The sequence below is a fragment of the Terrapene carolina genome, unplaced genomic scaffold (genome assembly GCF_002925995.2).
Source record: "Terrapene carolina triunguis isolate 2854851 unplaced genomic scaffold, T_m_triunguis-2.0 Scaffold236, whole genome shotgun sequence".
Lineage (NCBI taxonomy): Eukaryota > Metazoa > Chordata > Testudines > Emydidae > Terrapene > Terrapene triunguis.
This window is the reverse complement of record NW_020664587.1, coordinates 17591409-17615827: the sequence shown is the minus strand read 5'-3', so window position 1 is coordinate 17615827 and position 24419 is coordinate 17591409. Positions and strand designations below refer to the sequence as shown.

The 24419-nt window shown below is 50.6% G+C and overlaps 1 protein-coding gene across 2 annotated transcripts in view; it reads left to right on the top strand.

Moving 5' to 3' along the window:
- Nucleotides 1–14992: 14992 nt before the first annotated feature.
- Nucleotides 14993–24419, top strand: part of RSPO1 (R-spondin 1) — a 17754-nt gene continuing 8327 nt past the window's right edge. The window contains exons 1-2 of one of the 2 annotated variants that reach the window (XM_026657187.1): nt 14993–15086; nt 15174–15224. In XM_026657187.1, the coding sequence (XP_026512972.1) occupies nt 14993–15086; nt 15174–15224 (145 nt within the window). The remainder of the gene's footprint in view (nt 15087–15173; nt 15225–24419) is intronic. The other variant, XM_026657188.1, reaches the window with a different exon arrangement.

Here is a 24419-nt window from a genome sequence, read left to right as displayed (position 1 = left end):
GAATCTTGTGTTTAGCAGATGCTTCCTTTGCATGGGGCTTCGTCCTCTGCACAGACAGCGCTGCATGCTGCCCTGGGACTCTGAGCCCGTGTTTCACCCCTGTTCTGCACAGAGCGATTCGCACATCAGCTTTTCACTCACGCTGGCTTCTCTCAGGGCAGGTCTATACTGCAAACTTTTGCCAGCCCTGGCAGCTCTGTTGGTCAGAGGCATGAGGAGATGTGAGTTTTAACCAGCACAGCTGTGCTACCAAAAGGCCATAACGCAGACACAGCTCTAGCAGCAAAGATGCGCTTTTCGTTTATTTTGCACGGGGGGTGGAATAAGCTATACCAGCAAAGGGGCAGTTCTGTGGTATAAGCGGTGTTCACACTAGGAGCGCTCTGCCAGCGTAGCCTACAGATGTTGCTGTACTGGCAAAATGCTCCGAATGGACGCCTGGCCTAAGCCATGGAGGCTTGGTGTGAATGTAAAGCAATTTAATTAAATGGATGCAAACTGCTGTGAGGATCCTCTTAAACCGAAAGAACAGGGGCTTGCTGCGGCTTAACCAAAGAGGCGCTCGTTCGTGTGTCGACCAGCCTGCAGCCTTCGGCAGTTTGCTCAGAATTGTTTAGGGCTTTGCACTAGTTCTCTGAGGGTCACAGAGGAAGAGTGAGGGGTTCTGTCCTCATGCAGTGTGGGCAGGTGCCTCTTCTCTTGACTCTCTGTCTTTAACTCTGCTAAGTATTTGTGAGGGAGGCAATCCTGGCTTTCAGTGACTGAGGTTAGCAGAAATATTCAGAGGGTGCTTCTAAGGGAACAGCCGCACATTTAGCCCCACCTTGGTCTGCTCTGAAAACACATCTGGAAACACCTCTTCTGAGTCTTCGCTCCCTCATCTGGACCTCTGCTTTTCATCTTTAGTTTGCATTTTGTAAGTGCATTACTGAGCCCAGGGACAATGCAATGGAAAGTTCTACTGTGCAAAAAACCCCTGGGGGAAATTAAGGAACGTTTGCATTGGACCTGTCCCCAACAAAATCCCCAGACACACTCCTAATCTGCTCCCAATCCCATTTAATGTAGCAGTGCCTGACGTGATGCCTCCTGTGCATTTATAATGACGCCAGAAGGCACACTAAGGTGCAGAAGGAGCGCAGGTGTTGTGTCTCTCCCTCACTCACACACGCACCTGACCTCGTCATCACGCCCAGAACTTCAGGGCTCCCTTTTGGATTCCTATGAGGGTTAACACCTGTTGCACTTGCTGGGTTTGCTCTTGGAGGTGGCCTCTTTCGCTATAGCGTGTCTTTCACAGAAGCAAACTGAGAAGATGATGAGAGTCTTCTATGGGTGGGACGTTTCCTACCTTAGGTGTCGGTTTATAATGTGTTGCACCACAGGCGATCCTGGAGCATTGGTACGTGTAGTAATGACTCTGATTAATATTTTAGTCGTACCTAGAGGCATACTGTGTACTAGGGGCTGTATAGACACCTAGTGAGAGACAGTCTCTGCTCTCAAGAGCTTACAGTCTAAATAGACCAGGCAGACTGAGGGTGAAAGAAATAGAGTATTATCATCCCCTTTTCACAGATAAGAATAAGTGACTTGCCCTAGGTCACATGGTGACTCTGTGGCAGAACCAAGGACTGAATCCAGGTGTACTGAGGCCCAGTCTAGCACCTTTACCGCAAGGGCATTCTTCCTCATCAGTCTAACCAGCGCAATGGTATCTCCACCCAGTGCGGATAGGTGGTGACAACATGAGCTGCAGGATACAGCCTGGAGAGAGAATCTGGGGCCCAGCTCAGAATGATGGGTGGATGTGAAAGTGACGTGGTAATGTAGCCAAGCAAGGCGGTGGCAAGGGGCAGGTGGGACCTCTGGCAGGCAGGAGTCTGTTCTAGACACAGTCCCTGTTGCTAGGCTCCCAGCAGAGCTGATGTGAGTGCTTTGCAGAAGCCGGCGGAAGGACTCAAACCTCAACAATGCTGCGGAGAATTCTGCTGCCAGGTTTTTTATTTTTTTCAGTGCTTAGCTTGATGGTTTATGGTTTTGGCAGAACTTTGGCTCTGAAATATAATATCAAATAAAGGCCTTCTGGTTAGGACATTTGACTTAACGCCGCTGATTTTTATTGCCTGAGGGATTAAGCAGAACAAAGTGGCTTTGAGTGTGTATGTGGACGGATGCTCGCTGGCCGGAGGCATGCCAGGCACGCTCTGGTGGTTAAGTGATCCAACGATGAACATACGTGGCACTCTTCACTGGAGCATCTCAAAGCACTTCCCTTGCGCGAGTGTTAGCGCTCACCTGGTTCTCCAGATGGGGAAACTGAGGCTCAGAGAGGAAAAGTGACTTGTCCCGGGGGGAACTAGTAATTCAGTGGCAGCTTCAGAGCTAGAAGCCAGATCACCTGCCTCACCCCACCCCTCCAAGCAAACAGCTACCCCTCACTGTCTCCAAGTAACCTCATTGCACATTTTTAATGGGAGGGAAAGGCAAAGCAAAACGGAGCTGGTGTAATATAAACACCGGCTGAATCACTGCCTGCAAGGCTGGCGTTTTACTTTGTTTAACTTGTGAAGATTTATTTTAATCTGTATTTATGAAGTAGGTTTATTTAACGATGCTGAGGACTAGGCACCGTTGGCAGAAAAAGATTCTCCTGTCCACACCAAATCTCTCCGATGATTAGTTGACCTTCCCGACGCGATCTGTAAGTGTGTAATAGCTGGGCTTTGCTGCTCCTGGTAACTGGCTGGGAGCATCACACAAGCAGCTCCAAGTATGGGTGGGAAGGCCGCCCTGGCTGCGAGATGGAGCAGAAGCGGGAGATGCAGGAGGCCTGACTTCTAGCTCCAGCTCTGCCACCAACTTGCTGGGTGGCCGTCGGTATGTCTCTGTTTCTCCATCCATAAAATGGGGTTAATGGAAGCTACCCAGCTTTGTAAAGCACATCAGGGCCTAGGAATGCAACGGGCTACATTTGTGCTAGGCATAGAGTTTAAGGCCAGACGGGACCAGATCAGCTACTCGGACCTCCTGTATGTGTCAGGCCTGCACCTGCACACTAAAGCCAACGACTGAAATGAGCCCAAAGTATCACAGCCCTCAGGAGACTGGACTGTTCTGTGCCATGAGGAGAGATGAGGAGGGACCGAAGTGCACCAGGGCGCGAGGCCCCCTCAGTGGCAGGGAGACAATTAAGTGAGAGACACCCAGATAATCCTGGCAAGTGACCCGCACCCCAGCTGCAGAGGAAGGCAACAACAACAACAAAACCCACAATACCACCCCAGGTCACTGCCTACGTGACCTGGGGGGAAATTCCTTCCCAGCCCCACATGTGGCAGTCAGTGAGACCCTGAGCATGTGAGCAAGAACCAGCCAGGCAAGCACCTGAGAGGGAGAATGCTCAGTGCCATCTCTAGCCATGGCCACCCCAATGCATCAGAAAAAGGAGTTAAAAGAAAAACCCAGAATACACTGGGGGAGGGGAGGGGTGGGATATCTCTTCCTGACCCCTGCAGCTGGCTGTCTGAAACATGAGCTTTTAGGAACATAAGATGTAAACTGTGAGCCCCAGAACTGTTGAGTCCTGGTCCCCACCGTCACAAGCAACCTGTCATACAATCACACGCACACATTTGTCCAGCTCTCTCCTAAAACTAATTATTGTTTGCCCCCATAACTCCTGCTCGGAGGCTGTTCCAGAACCTCCACTACTCTGGTGGTTAGAAACCTTCTAATTTCCAGCCTGAATTTGTTCATGGCCAGTTTATTCCCATTTGTTCTGTGCCAGCATTGTCCTGTAGCTTCAATAGCTCTTCGCCCTCCCTGGTATTTATCCCCGATGTATTTATAGCAGTCAGATCCCCTCTCAGCCTTCTTTATGTTAGACTAAACAAGCCGAGCTCTTCCAGTCTCCTCGCAAAGACAGGCTCTTCATTCTCCTGATCAGCTTCGTAGCCCGTCTCTGCACCAGTTCCAGTCTGAATTCATCTTTCTTGAACCTGCACACAGGACTCCAGCTGAGGTCTCACCAGGGCCTTGTCCAATGGCACTAATTCGTCTCTATCTCTGCTGGAAATGCCTTGCCTGATACATTCTAGGGTCGCCTTTGCCACAGCCACATCATTTTGGTGGCTCACACTCATCCTGTGCTTCACCCACACCCCCAGGTCTCCCTCCTCCTCTGTCGCTTCCAACTGATGAGCTCCCAGCTTGTAGCAGAAATTCTTACTGGGAGACCCTAAGTGCATGACCTCGCCCTTTGAATGTCATCCCATGATTGAAACATTCCAACGAGCACCAGTAACATCCCAGTTCAGACCCTTTCCTCGTGGCCCCATGGACTGCACATCTCATCAGAGTGGGTCTCCTCAGCGGAGCTGCTGCAGACAGATGCAGAATGGACATTTGATGGCGTAATCCCCGTACAACATACGTACATGTCAACATTTGAATTGCACCTCGCTCCTTCTCTCCTCTCCTGTGTAGTTGGAGCAGCCCTTTAGGATGAGTTGGGAAAGGCCCATGTGACAGAGCTGGAGCAGCCTGTACTAATCTGTGGATCTCGTGTACTGAGGGCTGTCTGCATAACGTTATCTGGATCTTCCTGCTTGGATGAGCAGCGAAGCAGCCAGCGACGTTAACATTTACGCCGTTGTCTTTAGGTTTCTGAGCCGAGTGGGACAGGTCCCACTCCTCTGAACTACTAAAGCAGAGTCTGTGCAGGGTCAAGTGGCCCCGTGTCAGTAAGCCGTCAGGCTCACGTGCCGTCAGTGACTGGAACCTGACAAACACGTGGGTGGGAGCAGAGGAGAATTTCCTAACAAGCTGAAAGTAGGAGGAGGCACTTTTGAAGATGGGCCAGTTTACACTAATGGAGAATTTGGCCCAGTGTTTCAGGCAGTCTGCAGACTCACCTCCTTTGACACTTGGACCATGTTTGGAAAGTGTTCTTCACAACCAGGTGCACGGTTCTGTAGCAAGGGGTGGGTGCCAGGGATGGCAGAAGGCACGGGGCCTCTGAGACAGACAGGCCCTGCGTGGCAGATGCTGCACATCCAGCAGTGAGTTCTCTGTAACCTACTGCAACTACTTTTGTTTCCAAATGGATTCATACCATCTGGAGTGGAGGTCATAAAAAGTCTGGCCCCAGAACAGACGCTAACAGAGCTGTGAAGTTCCCAGAGACGCAGTGTTCTTGTATCATTTCTGGGTGACTGAGATGTCACTTCTAATGCCTGCAGAAGGTGACGGACAGTGGCTGCATCACAGAGGGTTTGGCGTGCGACATGCAAAGAGGGGCAAGCTCTAGTCTCTGAGCAGAACTGCCAGTGCCTGGGCCACGAGGCGCTGGCTCCGAGGGCCCCGTTCTCCTCTCTTTTACCCCGGCTTCACAGCAGCATTACTCCTGCAGTAATGTAAATAGTTCCCTGACCACGGGGCTGGGCTAACTGGCTCGAGTTCACTCTATTGCTTGGCCTCTAGGTGGCTGGAAAATCATGTCGGATAGAACAGGGCTGCTGCTGTAGGTTTGGGAGCCAACATTAGACGACAAGCATCATAAAAATAAGAACGACAAGCTCTGCTTTCTTGAGCAGGAATGGCTGCGTAGGCAACGCCGCTCTCCCGGTATCCAACCGCACAGCTGCTAGGGGTGCAGGACTCCGCGCAGGCACAGTGTTGCTCTAATCTAGCCCTGAGCTGCAGACCCATCCGCTTCCCAAGTGTTTAGATTCTTGATTCTATTATGTGCCAAAAGCTTGTGCAAGATGCTGGCTGGCTGTGGGCAGGGACCAGTGGCTGTTCTGTACCAGGGAGAGCTGCCAGCCTGTCAAAAGATGGCGAGGCTTCATCAGCAAATCCCATGCTACTTCTCGCTTTCCGTGCAGGGTTTGCAGCGCGGGTCTGGAGCATGGGATGGGGGCCACGTGTCCCATAATACCCAGGTCTGTCTCATGGGAAAGTGTGTTGTTCTTTGCATTGCAGGTGTGAGGGACTGTCCTTGTGTTGCAATAGCGTAGGACCACCTGCCTCATTAATTATTATTATGTGTATCTGACAGTAGCATGTCCAGGCCCTACTCACAGTTCAGGACCCCATTGTAAAAGTGGCTGTAAAAAGAAACAGAAAATCCAGGGGGCTCACAGTCTGCAGCCTGACGGGCTAATAGCATGGTCTGAGGCATCCAATCTAAATACTTCACAAGTGGAGACACAGACACTTGTGCTATAGAGCATGGAGGCAAATTTAGGGTGAAAATGATGGGCCAGGCTGTCCCCTGCCTAGCGGCTTGTGTGTCATTCACAGCTGTGCACAGTGAGTGAGGCACCCCACTGCCAAACCAGGAGGACAGCACAAATCCTGCCTGTGCCTGTGCACAGTGCTGGAGCACAGGGCCCTGGTGGTTTGTCCTCTGGGACACTTGTGAGACATGCTGCAGTCTTTTGCCAAGGCTCTGAACCGGGGATTTAACCCAGTATGATGCAGAAAGCTCCATCAGTGTCTGTCTTCGACCTACCTGGCTGGCTGCCCATCGGAACTCATTCTCCCCTGCAACCCTGATCAGGGTGTGTCAGGCAACGGGCGACGGCTCGTCTGAACATGCTGAAGTGGGTTCGGTCTACTCCAATAGGCTGACCAGCTGTCAGGACCAGGGGGCAGCAATGCAAGCAGGCGTGAGAAGGGTGCAAAGTAAACAGGACCGAGACCGCAAAGTGGAGAGTCCTGTCAGACACATGGCAAAGCAAACACCTCCCAAGGCATTAGCCTGCTACAGCCTGGCCCCAAACAGCAAAGGTCTGAGCTGGTTACTTTGGTGCAAGTTTACGTGTAGAGGAGGTCTTAGGAACATTGGATTCACCATGCAGGCCTCTCTAGTCTGGTGCCTGCCTCTAGCCTTCGCCAGTGCAGTGCCTATTGCTTCAGAGGAAGAGCAGAAAAGCCCATCATGCACCTGGCAAACTGTGCAGTGCTGGGGGAGGGGGGAGTAGCGATGGCCAAAGCACATTTGTTTAAAAACAAAAATCAAATGAATACTTGGAGAGGCACCGACCCTAGGCCCACGCCCCACTTCAAGCCCCAAAGCCTGGGGGGCTGTAGAGAGTGAGCAAAGGGGCACTCAGCAGGCTGGTGCTCTAGGTTGGTGTCGCCTCTGTCATGTGTCCGACATGCGTCGTGCTGGCCCCTCTCTGCATGGGATGAATTTCACACATTGTTTCTAGCAAATAGTCATTGGATTTTCCTGGACTGTCAGCCGGTGAGCTGTACAGGCAAGAATTTTCACCGGAACAGTGAATTTTAAATCAATGTTGCAAAATATTAGTGGAAAACAAATTCTGAATGTGTAATGGTGAGTATTTACGCTGCAAACCTGACCGTAAGCATTACAGCAGTGCAGACGGGAAAGAGCCATACTGTGTCACCTACACACCCAATCAAAACAGCTCAGCTTTTGAATTCCTGCAGCAAAGCGGCAGTGAAACCATTTGGGAAATAACTCGGAAGAATGAATAAATTCCAGAAATCTGCCCTTTGTGCAAAGAGCTAACGTGGTGAAATTCATCAGATAAATTGTGCATTACAAATGACAGATTATTCACCCAGTTCCAAGCCCTGATGCCAGCTTCCCCTCCCCCAAACATTCTTATCATGTAGCCAGCAGGCAGGGTTTGTGCTTGCGAGCGGGCAGGACTTCACAGGGGGTCGTACGCCGCTGCCATTGGAATATTATCTCCTTTGTCCTGTCTCCAGTCCTCACACAAGCATCTGGTCCTTCTCTCCCCGACTCAGTAAACCTTCAGGAGATCCCGTTTACATTACGGATAGCTGGATATGTTTAGCAAGGAGCAATATATCAGCAATTTGGTTATTATGGGTTATTTCTGCAATCTTCCAGGCAGATCATGTTGGTCTATCTCACCTCATGTGGAGGAGGCTAATGGTGAATTATCCAGATGGTTTACATTTTTTGGTTTGAATGGGGCTCCCAAGTACCAATTTATCCTGACAGAATTGCAAACAAGAAGGCTTGCTGTCATCTTGGATGCTAGGACAAGTCTCTCCACAAATGAACACAGAGCAATTCAGGTTACCCTAAATTCTCCCCGCCGAAGGGAAAACGGAATAAATCTCTTACCACCCTGCTAATATTTAGACTGGGAATAGTTTGCAGCAACCTGAGCTTGACTGATGTCTTCAATAGCTTGAAGAATCGTATTTCATGGCCCGAGATTGGGAGGAAGAGCTGGGAACAGGTCCTCCTGCCCCATCCATTCACTTTCCCCTTTCTCTGTGTGAAAGATGAAAGCACCTCAAGAGTCTAGGCTGGAGCCTTCGGAGAACAGTGGAATCTGTTGTTTCTGATTTCTCCTGTGCATTTGAGATGTAGTTACACAGGAGGTCAGGCTAGCCCCCTTCTAGCTTTAAAATCTCGGGAGTGTCTGAAGAGAAGGCAAATTTTAGCTAAATATCTCGGCATGCCCCACCTCCAGCCAGGACACAAACTCACTTGCTCTGCTGGGCCAGCAGCCACCCCTGGCTTCTGAGGTTTTGTCTGGGGTAGAACATGGAACATGAAAGGAATTTGCTTCGAGTGTGTTGGCACCCTCCGAGGTTGCTTTCCATGTGAAACTCCAAGGCCTTTGCACGGCAGAAGCCCCAACTGGAGGGTTTAAGTGGGATGTAAGTGGTGCACAGACATGATGCTGGCCCAGCCCTCTGCGTGCGGGGAGTTTTCCCTGTGAAAGTTCTAGCAGCTGTGTTTACAGCTGGGAATGTTTGCCTAGACAGCGAATTCTGCAGAAGGACTGGAGATGGTTCTCAGAAGCCAATTTTGAATTCATAATCATGACTATTTGAACCAGAAACCTGCTATAATCAGCAAAAGGAAAGCTACCATATGACCAGTGTGTCCAATCAAAAGGAATGGTGCTGGAATTTCAAATACTGAACACATGCAATGAACCAGTGCTTTATTTGTAATGAAAGAGGTGCCAGGGCTCAAGCAATTTTTTTACTGTCATAACTGACATGGCAAGCCCAGAGGCTCTGAACTGCCAGGCCCAGAGGCTCTGACCTGCCAGGCCCAGAGGTGCTGGGCTCTGACCTGGCACAAATTAACTAACCACTGCAATGAACGGCTTGTGGGCTGAGAATGGTCTGCAGAAATTGTTCGGCGACTGATTTTGCACCAGGAGTTCCTTTGGGAGAATCAGACCCCATCTGCAGGGGGAGAAGAAGGCAGGACATGCCAGATTCATTGTTTGTTGCAACTCCTCCACCCTGCTGTAGTCTGAGAGTGAGTTTTGGAAACTACATTTCACCTTTCTCCTGAATCTCAGAGTCTGTTGGAGCAGCAAGGGAAATGCATCCCAGGGTCCAGCCCTCTCCCCTCTCTGCGAATTCCCTGTCTCTGGCCTGCAGATGTTACCATGAACTCCTCAGCAGCGGGGTGCACGTGGGGAGATTGGTGGGCTTCACATTCAGGTCCCAAGCCACACAAGGCTTTCTAGATCAAAGGCAACGCACAGAATTGCAGCTGGAAGCCAGTGCAGATGTCGAGGAACTGGAACAAAAATGCTCCCTGCAGTGAATGTCATCTAGCTTTAGTCACAAACACGGGGCGGTTGTAACCGTCAGACAATATTGTGCTGCTCTTGCCCTATTCACAAGTCAGTGTTGTCTAGTCTGTAATAAGAGCCTGGCTGCCTGTTGCTCCAGTACAAACCCTGCCGTGTGCGTCCAGAGAAGACTACGTCCCTGCCACCCCCCGTAGCCATGCTCCTGGCCTCACTGTGTCGCCGGTGGAGGCTCCCCAGGAGCCGCCTGTGGCCGATGGGATCCTGTCCTGGCGCCGCAGACACTTGTTTAGAGGAGAATATTTTTGCTGCCTTTGCTAGCTCTGCCTCCCTCCTACGGTGCCTCAGTGACTCCCTCTGGCAAGACCAGAGCCCGGGGAGGTGGGGTACTAGGTGGGTCCAAATCCAGGCTAAACTCTGCCTCTCCGATGAGCTCTGTGAGCCTTGCCTGGGCCCTATGGAGTAAAATGAGAACACTCGGACCAGTCCAAAGCTTTGGGGCTGGGAAGCGCCTGGCTGCAGGTGTTGGGAACTGCTGGCTGCTGTTCACCCCCAGGCAGCTGGGAAGGTGATTGCAGATTAGGACAAGTGTATAGGACGTGCACTTTGCTGCAGAAGGGCCCAAACTCAGCCACAATCCTCCTCTGCTCCAGAGCTGGATGTCCACGCTGCGCCACGTGACCGTGCACGCCCTCTCTTCGTGTGTGGGTCAGTCCGGGCCAGGGGGAAGGGGATCGCGCCTCCCCTGCACACATCCCCACGTTGGGAAACACTCCTCGGCCTCACGGAAGCACTTGACAATGTTTATAAAGCAGCCTGCAACAAACAGCCTTCAAAGCACAGCACAAGTTGGTGTTTACCCAAGTGACTAACTACTTCTTTGAACCCCCTCTGGGTGCTGCTGCAGGATCTAACGACAAGCACATGGGAAGCGCTGTGCTCCTGCCAGGGCAGCTTTCGGGGGGCCACAGCAGGGCCGTGGTGAAGCTCAAAGTCACGGGGCTAGGAGGATGGCAATGACCCTTTGCCCGGCGTGTGAGAAATAGTTCACAGGCCTCAGCATTGTGCTGCAACCAAAGCAGCCCTTAGCTTTCCATTTTAGCATGAGCACCTCAATCGGAGATGTGCTGTCGCAACACATGGGCAAGATAGGGGTCATGTCCCCCTCTAGCGGCTGGTCCATTAGAGGATGATGGGTCTATTACCGCCACCAGCTAACAGGACTTACTCCTTCAGCTCGAGTGGTAGAGGCCTGTAGTTTGGTGCTGGGTTCAAATCCTACTGCCAGCCAGTGCTCAGGGTTGTTACACTCTTAGAGCAGGGGAGGGGCACACTTTCCTGAATCCAGCTCCTCTGTTCAGTGCTGGCCCTGCCCTGGCCCTCTGCCAAGGGGGATCTCCCCCATCCTGGGCATCGCCAGAGACCTCTTTCCTTCCTCTCATGCTGAGTGCCCAGAGCAGCTAGCCCAGAATTCCTCTTGGCCATGGGGCCTGTATTCAGCAGTGGAGTTGAATATTCCCCGGCACTGGCCCTGAGGCACATTCTCACCCTCAGCTGCTGCGTAAGAGTGTATCTGTTCCTTCCAGCTGGAGGCAGGCTAAGCCACAGGGAGTGAGAGGCGGGTAAAGGACTTCAGCGGGCCCAGAACTGTTCTCAAAGGCCCTGAGGCACTTCCACCGACTGCACTGGGCTTTGGCTCAGGTCTCAAGATCATGGACGAAAACCTCATTGCCTGGGCTGGGACATCGGACACTGGCTGGGACAAAAGACTCGGAAATGCACTGGGCTGGCCTAGAGGAACTAGCAGGGCTGTGGATTCTCGGCACGCCAAAGCCGGCCTGGGGTAACGGGAGCGGGATTGCACAAGAAGTGATACTTTAAAGCAGTGGGTTTAATGCCCAGAGGAGTGCAGTGGAGATACAGTTTCTCTAAGCTCTTGGCTACTGTGGTGATGGGCCGGGAGGCAGTGACAGGAATGACCATCAGAATCCTCTTCCTCAGCCAGTGTGTCTCCAAGCCAAGACAAGCTCCCAGGAGAAGTCCCTGGGGTGGGGAACCAGAGCGATGACCCCCTCCTATGGATAATGCCAGCACGGGTTTGCAAGATCTGTCCAGCCCTCTTCCCCTGGCCGGCTGTCGCTGGTTGGTACCTGCATGCTAGTGGGATTCGATGCTGGGTTTGCAAGTGCTGGTCTGAAGCCAAAGTCTGAGCGCGGTAAACAGCCCGCTGGCTGCTCCCGGCTGACCCGCGGAGGGAGGGAGAGGCTGCCACGCTGAACTGTAGGAGGCACCGGCAGATTGCTGCATAGCTGAGATTAGCAGCATGGCACGTGGCTTGAACTGTTTGCAGACTCATTTTGGAGGCCTACGGCCAGATCCTCAGCTGGTGCAGATGGAGCTGCACCAATTTACGCCAGCCAAGCACCTGGGGTCCCAGTGTACAAACTCTGCGGAAAGCCCCTTCCCCTCAGCGTGTGAGAGATCCTGGTACCATGGGGGGTGGGGACACTCTCCGTGCCAAGCTCCTAGCGGTTTAGAATCAGCACAAGCCCATTTCCAGCTATGTGGGGGTCTTACTGCAGCCCCCACTGAGTTCCAGACCCATCTAGACTGGCCCTGGGAGCATCGGCGATGCAGAGTTATTTTAAAGGGATTAAAATCATTTTCTGTTTCATTTGACCTCACAGCATGAATGTTGTCCCCTTTATTCACACACAATGGCTGCAGTTGGTGGGGTTTTGCATTGCCAGAAGAGCTGTGTCAGAGTTTTCTATTTAGCCGGGATGTCTCGCTTCCTCCCAGACACACAATACACAGAAAAATCACCTCCTCGATCATTCCCAAAGCGAAGCAGCACATTGGTCCCTTGGCTGCACTGTCTGGGCAGTGCGCATATGTCTGGAGTCCAGGCCAACGCTGCCAGTTCTGCACGGTTGCTAGGTTTGTTTGCAAACTCTGTAGCTGTTGATCACACCTCAAATCCTGAAGCTTCCCCCTTTTATCCGTCATTGCTCATTCTGGGAAGTGTCGTGCTAGAGCTGGAAGGAAACGGCTTTTATCATGAAAACACGTTGTTCTTTTTCAACATCTTTTGTTCAAGGGTCATCCAGATCTTCAGTTAGACCATGGAACTCGCTGCCACAGGATGCCACTGAGACTAGAAACTTAACAAGCTTCAATGCGCAATTAGGCATTTACCTGGAGGGCAGGAATGTCCAGAGTCATTATGGTTAGTGCTGAAAGAAGGGTATTGGAAGGGAGATAAACCTCCAGGCTTCAGGGCTTAAACCAATCTCTAACTATTAGGAGTTAGGGACCTTCATGAGGGCAAATTATCCCACACCTGCTACTGCAGGTTTCTTACCCCTTCCTCTGAAGCAGCTGGTGTTGGCCCCTGTCAGAGGCAGGACACAGGCCTAGATGGACCCAGAGTCTGATCCAGTCTGGCAATTCCCATGTTCCTGAGAGTGTTACAAATATGAATGAATTAATCTGCTCTAGGGCACATCAGTATTACTGGAGTGGAAAAGTGTCTTGTGGTTAAGGCACTGGTCCAGGACCAAGGACATCAGGCGTCACTGTCACAGACCCCTGTGTGACCTTGGGCAAGTCACTTAATCGCTCCGTGCCTCAATTACCCAGCTGCAAAACAGGAATAATAATTCTGCCTTGTCTATTTAGGTTGTAAGGTCTTTGGGGTAGGGGCTGTCTCTTACAATATGTGTGTGCACCAGTAGCTCAAGGGGGGCCTGTACTTGGTTGAGCATCACTGTAATACAAGTAGTAATATATTAAGTCCATTTTACAGATAGAAGAAATGGGGCACAAAGAAGTAAGAGATTTGTTCAGAGGTTACACAGCAAATGAGTGGCGGAGGCAGATGAGAACCCAGGGGCCCTGACTTCCAATCCCCTATTACAGACATTGCTGGCACCCTTTTCTCCTATAGGGACATTGTCACACACACAGATAGGGTGACCAGACAGCAAATGTGAAAAATCGGGACGCGGGTGGGGGTAATAGGTACCTATATAAGAAAAAGACCCAAAAATCGGGACTGTCCCTATAAAATGGGGACATCTGGTCACCCTATACACAGACATTTTCTCTCATTTCTCTTTACCCCCCTAGAACAATGGCACAGAACAATTTGCTTTTTGTCAGAGTTGCTCTTGCCCTGATTTGTCCATCCGCACATGCCACCATTGCTTCCCGACTGGTACATCACTGTTCATTGCAGTGACGTCAGCACAGCTGTGAGAATAGTCTTTGTTAATTAACTTGGGCTTCCTCTGCTGGCTGGATCTACAGTAGCAGCAGAGCGAAGGCAGGAGACAGCCCTAAAATGACAACTCCTGCGCACGGTTTGGTGAATTTATCAATTATTTCCGATTTATAAAAAATGGATGATCTCGGACACTTTCCAGGTAATGACAATGTTTTACGGCTGGGAAAACGTGGGGCCTGTGCCTTGTCCTGGGCAAAGCTGACTGACACGTGCCAGAAGAGTCATTTTGCTATTTCCAGGGGCTTTTTTTAATTTTGTTGTGCAGGAAATTTTGGCTTGTGGTTCTGACCTGGGACAATCGTATCTAGTCTGTGCGAGGGAGGATGAGCAGCACTGTCCCTACAGTAGCTACAATCACATCAATAGCTGCTTAAGTCACTAGACATTCAATGAGGCCCACTTGACTGGAGACATCTCTGAAGCTGGCAGCCTACAAGCTGCTCGCCGTCAGACGAGCAGCGATCGGGACTGGCAGCACTTTAAGTACATTCTAGCTAGAAATAGGCCAGCCCTTATTCAGTGTAAAAACTGCACTCAGTCATGTTAACGTTCTCAAAGGAAATAGGTTGCTATTAGTTTTTAAGCAAACAGGAACTTCCAGATATGTCTGTGAAGTAATTTTACCTGTCAATCTCCTCCCTGCAGATCTGCTGCCTGACCCCGCCCCTTTCTGCCCTCCCAGGGCTCTGTGATGTTGTTATTCCTCCCGGCCTGCTATTTCATCCTGCACTTGTATATCAATTCTCGCAGCGTCCCGCTGAGCGGTTTATGCACGAGACGTAAAATAACATTGATTATTCCATAAGGTTAATCTGTTCCTTTTCCCTTCCAGTTTGTGTGGGGGTGTTTGGAAGCTACAAGCAGCTAACGCTCACGGCGTGGGAGCCCCCAGATGGGACTAGATCCACGCTCCGGTGCTCCTTATGGGGTTGAAGGTAGACTCATGTTACCTACTACCTAAGTTTTCTGTGGCTGATATTATGGTGTGTGGATATGGTCCCGTACCAGGCATCGTGTACAGACTTTCAGTCCTGATCCAGCCCAAGACACACTAGCAGGAGCAAACCCAGACACCACGCTGTGGAACGGACTCTCGATCACCCTGCAGTCTAGGCACTGGGAAGTTACTATGCAGCTTGGACTGTTTCTGGTGGTGGTTTTTCTAAGCTTGATGGATCTGACAGGCAGCAGCAAGGTGGTGAAGGGCAAGAGGCAAAGACGAAGTATGTATGAAATGCTTTTCTTCTCTGACTCCCTCTCGCGATGCAGAATGTCACTGTCTGTGCGTAACATGCCCCTGTTGTTCGCAGGCACCCAAAGGGCAGGGGAGGAGCAGCTGTTTAGGGAGAAGCTGGCGCAGGGTAAGCAGTGCAGAAGGGGGGGTAGCGTGGGATTGTTACCACGCCCAAGGCATAAGGTAACGGTTTGACATGTGGCTCAGTCCCTGACTGTGTAAGCTCCTCAGGGCAGGGGCTGGGGCTGTTGTGTCTTTCCAGGTCAGTGCCTAACCAATCCCACAAGGAGCCTGACTGGAAAGATACGCCCCTTTCTCTTGCTGTCAGATAGGGAACATTTCTAAGTTTGCTTCCTCTGCACCCAGCTTTTCTACTGGCTGGACTGACGGTTCCCCCGTCCCGTACTGAGCACGGAGCAGGAACTGGTTCCTCCGACTCTGCAGGAACACGGTGATCTTATGTTCCCCAAAGCTGGCCCCCAGCCCGTAGCTCAAGGGAGACCTACTGGGCTCTGGGTTTGTAACAACCTGCAGCCCTGTTCCAGATTTCCATTAAGGAACCTGCAGCTTCTAGGCCAGGGAGCAGGAGAGGCAGGTGTGGCCCGTGAGAGCCTGCGGTGGCTACAGAGTGTGTGGAAGAGAACAGAGGCAGGTGCATGGAGTAGAATAGCCACAGGGGCGGCAGGTGAACCAGGAAAATTCACTGCGCTGAGGGCTGGCGAGTGCACCCAGGAAACTGAAAAGGGAAGTTTCCGCTCCAGGAATTATGAATGGGCCAAGCCCCTGCCCCCTCTTGAACAAAGCACACGGACTCGGCGCTAGTGACCAAGCTTTCCGAGGACGGGCCGTGCTGGTAACTCAAACCAATAAGAGCATTTCAGCCTAAACTTCCTGCCTGAGATTGGCAGATCCCGGAGACTGTAGCTCACCCTCAGCCCTTCCTGCAAAAACCCTCTGCTTGTCTCAAGCCCAGTGAGCCAGGCCGCACCCTCTTTAGAGCCTGGTGAAAGTCAATTGGGCCCACCTGCCAGCGTGACTCAGCAGTACTTACCCTGCCTCTCAAGGGGGGGAGCCTGCATCTCACAGGGGCTGAGGCCTGGTCCGTACACAAACTTGCATGGAAATAACACAGGGGGGTGACTTAAACCCCAGTTTGTTATTTTGGTGCAAGTCAGCGTGGCATGAAAGGGGCTGCTGTTTGATTTAGCTGGAGTTGGTTATTGCTTTACAGCCATCTCTCTGCACAGAGTTGCTCCGGTTTAACTAACAGTGCATTTTAAACTGATGTGTGTGGACACTCTCAGATCACTTCAGCAGCATCAGGAAGTGTGCAGGTGCAAGTCAACTGATATCTCCAGTTTTAAACTGATGTAAGAGCATCCACACAGGGGCTTGCACCAGTTTTACTACACTGGCTTTTTAACTGATTTACGTTAAACTGGTCCAACTAGTGTGTGTCTGTGAGTCCTAAGGGAGGCCCGCAGCAGTCGCTTGCTCCAGGGAAGATGTGCTCTCATGGTTAATGTTATAAATTACGAGTCGCAAATGGGTCTCAATTACAATCTTAGCTAGGGGGCCATCCATCAGCACCACAGCAAGGCAATATCTGCCACGGTGTCGAGCTCGCGACTCCCGTGGGCCCTGGGGCAGGGTAAACCTATTGTCCCTGGCATTGCAGTGACACCCTTCCTGTGCCGCTGGAATGAGCCACGCAGTGTCTGCCAGTGATGCTGGAACTAGGGGGCTGGGGGGGGGGGGGACTGACGCACTCCACCCCCGCCAAACACCAAATACATAGTTTCCATCAGCAGCACTCCCGCTGTAAAAATTGTTCCACACCCCCCACCCCCCGGTGCCTGTACGTAATGCACGAAGAGCGGTGATGGGCAGTGCGTGTATAGCTGAGGCGGGAAGCCATTTGGCCTGAAGGACTTTACCCCAGAATATATTAATCTCTGGTGCAACTTCAGGGGCATCAGTAGAGTTACAGCAAGGAGGAATTTGGCTCAATGCCCCCTCTTGTCTTCCTCTCTCCTCCCCACCTCCTTTCTCCCTGACTAGCACTCGCTGGCCCCTCCTGCCAATCCATAAAGCACCTGGGAAGCTGCACACCAAGCCTTGCCCTCCTGGCCCCTTCCCATCTGATGGTCGCTGCCAGCCCACCCTGCGTCGGGGCAGTGTACGGATCCTGTTCCTGCTGCGTGTGGATGCAATATGGCAAGAGGCGGTGCTTAGAGAGGTTGCTGCCCTGACGGGGCAGCACTGAGGAAACTGTGGGACACGCTGGAGCACTCCTGAGACGTTAAAGCTGCCAGGAGTGGGAAAGCCAGGGAGCCATGCGCTCCCCTTCTCCGAGAGCTCACCACAGCCCTTCCCATTCTGCCTTGTTACATACAAACAGCCAGGCTAGGTCAGACCAATGGCCCATCTAACCCAGTGTCCGGTCTTCTGACAGTGGCTGATGGCAGATGCTTCAGAGGGAATGAGCAGAACAAGCCATCTTATCGAGTGATCCATCCCCTGTCGTCTAGTCCTATCCTCCATGAACTTATGTAGTTCTTTTTTGAACCCAGTTATACTTTTGGCTTCACAACATAACCTTGGCAAGGAGTTCCACAGGTTGACTGTGTATTGCATGAAGAAGTTTTGAACCAGCTGCCTATTAATTTCAATGGGTGACCCCAGGTTCTTGTATTACTGGAAGGGGTAAACAGCACTTCCTTATTGACTTTCTCCACACCATTCCTGATCTATCATATCCCCGCTCCTCCGTAGCCATCTCTTTTCTAAGCTGAACTGTGCCAGTCTTTTTAATCTCCCCCCATAAGAAAGCTGCTCCACATCCTTAATCATTTTTGTTGCCCTTTTCCCAATCCCAATATATCCTTTTGGCGATAGGGCAACCAGAACTGCAAGCAGTGTTCAAGGTGTGGACATACCATGGATTTATATAGAGGCAATATGATATTTTCTGTCTTATTATCGATCCCTTTCCTAATGGTTCCTAACATTCTTCTGGCATTTTTCACTGCTGCTACACATTGAGCAGATGTTTGCAGTGAATTATCCATGATGACTCAAAGATCTCTTTCTTGAGTGGTAACAGCTAATTTAGACCCCATCATTTTATATGTATAGTTGGAATTATGTTTTCCAGTGTTGCATTTATCAGCATTGAATTTTATCCATCATTTTGTTGCCCAGTCACCCAGTTTTGTGAGATCCCTTTGTAACTCTTTGCAATCAGCTTTTTACTTAACTACCTTGAGTAATTTTGTATCATCTGCAATCTTTGCCACCCTTCTTCCAGATCATTTACAAATATGTTAAATAGCACTGCTCTCAGTACAGAGCCTTGGGGACACCGCTATTTACCTTTCTCCACTGTGAAAACTGACCATTTGTTCCTACCCCTTTCTTTCCTATCTTTAACCAGCTATTTATCCATGAGAGAACCTTCCCTCTTATCCCATGACTGCCTACCTTGTTTAAGCACCTTTGGTGAGGGACCTTGTCAAATGCTTTCTGAAAGTCCAAGTAGACTATATCCACTGGTTCACCCTGGTCCACGTTTGTCTGACACCCTCAAAGATTTCTAACAGATCGATGAGGCATAATTTCCATTTGTATAAGCTGTGTTGACTCTTCCACAACATATCATGTTCATCTACATGTCTGATAATTTTGTTCTTTATTATAGTGTCAACCAATTTGTCTGGTACTGAAGTCAGGCTTACTGGCCTGTAATTGCCAGAATTGCTTCTGGAGCCTTTTTTAAAAATTGGCGTTACACTAGCTGTCCGCCAGTCATCTGGTCCAGAGACTGATTTAAGTGACAGGTTACATACCACAGTTAGTAGTTCTGCACTTTCATATGTGAGTTCCTTCAGAACTCTTGGGTGAATACCATGTAGTCCTAGTGACTTACTACTGGATCACTTGATGATTATCTGTTCTGTTCATTCCCTCTGGGGCACCTGGCATTGGCCACTGTCGGTAGACAGGATATTGAGATAGATAGACTTTGGTCTGACCCAGTAGGGCCGTAATTTATCAATGTGTTCCAAAGCCTCCTCTATTGACACTTCTGTCTGGGACAGTTCCTCAGATCTGTCACCTAAAAAGAATGGATCAGATATGGAATTCTCCCACTCATCCTCTCCAGTGAAGACTGATGCTAAGAATTCATTTAGCTTCTCTGCAACTGCCTTGTTTTCCTTGATTGCTCCTTTAGCACCTCGATTGTTCAGTGGCCCCACTGATTGTCTGTCAGGCTTCCTGATTCTGATGTACTTAAAAATATTTTGCAACTAGTTTTTGTGTCTTTTGCTAGTTGCTCTTCAAATTCTTTCTTGGCCTGGCTAATTATACTTCTACACTTGACTTGCCAGAGTTTAAATTCCTTTTGGTTTTCCTCAGTAGGATCTGACTTCCAGTTTTTCAAAGATGTCTTTTTGTCTCTGACCACCCCTTTTAGGCCCCGTCTACACTTTGTGCTCAGTAAAGCAGCTCTGAGTGCTGTAACTCCCGCGGTTACACACTGCCCAGCCACTTAGTGCACAGAAACTGCACAGATGCAGCACACTAAAAAAACCCACCCCGACGAGAGGCGTAGAGCTTTCTGCGCTGGGGCAACAGCCCTGCAGTGCCAGTGCAGACACCCTGGCAATTACAGAGCTGCGACTGGCCTCTGGGAGGTGTCCCACAATCTCTGTTCTCACCTCTCTGGCCATCGGTTTGAACTCTACTGCCCTGCCCTCAGGTGACCAAGTTGCGATTAATGTACTCGGTGGCTAGGTGGTCTGGTGCCAGAATTGGAATGTGTGTCCCATCTTTTGCCCCTCCGCAGTTAGGGAAACCCATTTGTGCAAAGCCATCCACAATCTCACGCACGTTGCCCAGAGTCACGGTCTTTTGGAGCAGGATGCGATTAATGGCCCTACACACTTGCATCAACATGAGTCCAATGGTCGACTTTCCCACTCCGACATGGTTAGCGACTGATCGGTAGCAGTCTGGAGTAGCCAGCTTCCACAGTGCAATCACCACGCGCTTCTCCAATGGCAGGGCAGCTCTCATTCTCGTGTCCTTGTGCCGCAGGGCTGGGGCGAGCTCATCACACAGTCCCATGAATGTGGCTTTCCTCATGAGAAAGTTCTGCAGCCACTTCTCGTCATCCCAGACATGCATCATGATGTGATCCCACCACTCAGTGCTTGTTTCCCGAGCCCAAAAGCAGCGTTCCACTGTGATCAGCACCTCTGTGAATGCCACAAGCATTCTTGTGTCATAGCTACTACGTGTGGAGAGATCAATGTCACACTCCTCTTGCCTTTAAGGAATAACTCCATTGCCTCTCGTGACGTGTTGGTCAGTGCGAACAGCATTCTTGTCAACAGCTCGGGATCCATTCCTGCAGCCAGAAGAGGCAGGGCAGGGCGCGCAGTACACAAACCGTGAAAGATGGTGCCAAATGCGGACGGAAGCACAGGGATTGCTGGGATGCGAAGCAATGAATCACAGGGCATTGGTGATTCATTTGTGCAAAGCCATCCACAATTTGTGCAAAGCCATCCACAGGTCATTCTCTGCTTCCACACCCGTGACCCCTTCCGCCTTCCCACAAGTCTTAGTGGCAAAAGAGAAAGAGGTGCTCTGTGGGATAGCTGGCCAGAGTGCACCACTCCAAATAGTGCCGCAAGTGCCGCAAGTGTGAACATGCTATTGTGCAGGCAGCTGTCAGTGTGAACTCACAACAGCGGTTTTCCTTCGGCGCTATCTGAGCAGCGCTGTAACTGCCAGCGCTGTAACTTTGCCAGTGTAGACGTGCCCTCACTCTGTTGTTTAGTCATGGGGGCATTTTGGGGCCCTCTTACTGGTTTTTTTTTATTTGAGGTATACATATAGTTTGAGCCTCTGTGAGGGTGTTTTCTTAATAATTTCCATGCAGCTTGCAGGCATTTTACTCTTGTGATTGTTCCTTTCAATTTCCGTTTAATTAGCCTCCTCATTTTTGTCTAGTTCCCCTTTTTGAAGTTAAATGCTACGTGGTGGGTTTCTGAGTTATTTTCCCCCCACAAGGGTTTTAAATTTAACTAAATTATGGTCACTATTACTGAGCGGTTCGACTATATTCACCTCTTGAACCAGATCCTGTGCACCACTTAGAACTAAATCAAGAATTGCCTCTCCCCTTGTGGGTTCCAGGACTAGCTGCTCCAAGAAGCAGACGTTAAAGGAGTCCAGAAATGTTATCTCTGCATTCCGTCCTGAGGTGACATGTATCCAGACGATATGGGGATAGTTGAAATCCCCCATTATTAATGGGTTTTTGTAGCCTCTCTAATCTCCCTGAGTGTTTCACAATCAACGTCACCATCCTGGTCAGGTGGTCGATAGTACATTTCTGTTGCTAGACTCTTATTATTCAAGCTTGGAATTACTATACATAAAGATTCTATGGTAGAGTTTGATTTTTTTTTTTTTTTTTACTATAGTTGACTCTATGCTTCCTTCACATATAATGCCAGGCCCCTCCAGCACGACCTACTCTGTCATTCCTGTGTCTTTTGTACTCGGGTATTACCATGTCCCATTGATTAGCATCGTTCCACCAAGATTCTGTGATGCCTGTTATATCAATATCCTCATTTAATACCAGACACTCAAATTCACCCATCTTAGTATTTAGACTTCTTGCATTTGTATCCAAGCAGTTATAAAACGTGTCAATATTTAGTTGTCTGCCTTCATGTGATGTGACTGAACAGGACTCTTTTTCTTTGACTCTTTCTCTTCAGTTCCTACCTGTACTTTATCAACTTCTGTCTTCTCCTCTTTACTAGAATATAGAGCATCCCCTTTAATAAACTCTCCCCAAGGGATGTGTCTGTCCGAACCGTGTGCTCCTCCGCATCGGTCATGTTCTGACAGAAGTAGCATTTCCCCCTCCGAGAAGGGAAGGGGCAGGACAGCGATCTCCCTGTTACAGAGAGCCTGGGACTCGGTGTCCCATGGGAGCAGAGCCGGCCCAGGGCACTGCCCCTGGAGCTCCGTGTGCCAGTGCCTCTCTTGCATGAGTGAGATCTGGCTGAATGCAAGCTGTAATCTCTCAGGAAGGGCTCGGCAGGGTCGCCATGCTGCCAGCCGAGCTGGGAATTAGCTCCCCTTTCAGCCGCTAAGCCAGGCGGCTCAGCTGCGGGAACAGACAGGTTGAGCTTCCTGAAGCACCCCCAGTTGGGCAGCGCAGAGGGCGATGCGGCCAGAGAACGGGTGCTGCCATTCAGCCTTCTGGGTCCTGTCCTAGAGACTGAGCCTCCAGCGCCTGCACCCAGGGATTCCACCTGCTTCCTCGGGCTTGTCCCACGCTCCTGCCTCCTTGGGAGCTCCTCTGAGGAACCTGGTGCAGCAGCAGCACCGCTCTGTAGCCATGAAGGACAAGCAACAAACGAGAGATTTTGCTGTCAGTGGTGTGTCCCCATTCCGTTCCTAACCCAGCACAGACAGAGGGGATGGGCTATCCCGACTCATCCACCTCCTCCCTCCAGAAGCTTACCTGGGTCTTTAAGAAACAGTTCCGTAAGGCAAGAATGATACCTGGTTACCTGACAGTCTGACACCTGGTTACATACAGACTCCTTCAGCCTGATACCTGGTTACATACAGGCTCCTACAGTCGGATACCTGGTTACATACAGGCTCCTACAGCCTGATACCTGGTTACATACAGGCTCCTTCAGCCTGATACCTGGTTACATACAGGCTCCTACAGCCTGATACCTGGTTACATACAGGCTCCTTCAGCCTGATACCTGGTTACATACAGTGTCCTACAGCCTGATACCTGGTTACAGAGGCCTTGGATGTATTGCATGTAATAGGCAAGGTACTGAAACCCAATGACCAAAAGAGTTAGGGGAAATCACAGGTACAAACCACTCCCCTCTTGAACCCATGCTGAGTTGGGCACTACACCCAAAGCCTTGTCGGGGTGACAGTATACTCCAGAGATGGGAAATCGATTTTTTCCTGGTACACGGCTGCTGATAAGGTGATCCAATGGCTTTAACTGGTAGTGGTTGGTTATTCACTAGTGCAGGATGCACAACCCCTTGTGCAGAAGCCATGCTGGGGCCTGGGATGAGACTGTTTCCACCCTGACGTCATTCCATTTTCACAGTAAAATTCTGTGTTTGAAACCTGGGTGGGACGCTGCAAAACTTGTGGCTCGGAAGGGAGAGTCGGGGAAGGTAGCTCCGGGGATGGGGGCGTGACCTTCCGCCCCAAGGTCACCCGTTCCAGTCCAGGCCTCGGTCAGCAGCCGCCAACATCTAACCAGCATTTGGTGACCCCTGCAATGAGCTGAGCTCAGTCCTCTGCCTCGCGGGCACATACCATCCTGACAAGGCACGTGGCCAGGCTCAGCACAGAGACCGAGGGTTAAATGGACCTGCTGGGGAACTGGGCAAGTCGCTACCCCTCTGTGCCTCTTCTCCACCCCCGACTCTTTGCCTGTCTAGTCTCAGGGCAGCCTCTGACCGTCCGGGAGCAGCGGCCTAGCACAGCGGGGCCCCAACCTCGGCTCAGGTTTCTAGGTGCTATAATAATAAGTAGCAATAACAGACAAAGAAATGGGATCCCCCTCTTGGCCCCAGAGGTGGTCCCTGGTGGTGAGGTCTGAGGCCCAGTGGAAGTGGGCAGGTGGGCTGGGAAGCTTGCAGTGGTGCTGCCTGTGTGGATATAGAAGAGATGTCGAATTCTAGCACAACATACCCCAAGCCCTGATTCAAACAGCTCCATTCTCCAGCAGAGCCCCGTGGAAGGCCCCCTGGGATGAGATGCCCCAGGCCGTAGCTCTGCATTGAAGCCGTCCGTCTGCGTGGCATAGGGCTGGTTAATATAAACCATTGTACGATTTCCACTCAGGGAGTGGAGCTGGGTGTCTCTGCTCGGTGGTCATTGAGCAGTCGCTGTGTTCGGGTTGAAATGATTAAAGGTCTTGAGAACATGACCTATGAAGGAAGGCTGAAAGAATTGGGTTTGTTTAGTTTGGAAAAGAGAAGACTGAGAGGGGACATGATAGCAGTTTTCAGGTATCTAAAAGGGTGTCATAAGGAGGAGGGAGAAAACTTGTTCACCTTAGCCTCTAAGGATAGAACAAGAAGCAATGGGCTTAAACTGCAGCAAGGGAGGTCTAGGTTGGACATTAGGAAAAAGTTCCTAACTGTCAGGGTGGTTAAACACTGGAATAAATTGCCTAGGGAGGTTGTGGAATCTCCATCTCTGGAGATATTTAAGAGTAGGTTAGATAAATGTCTATCAG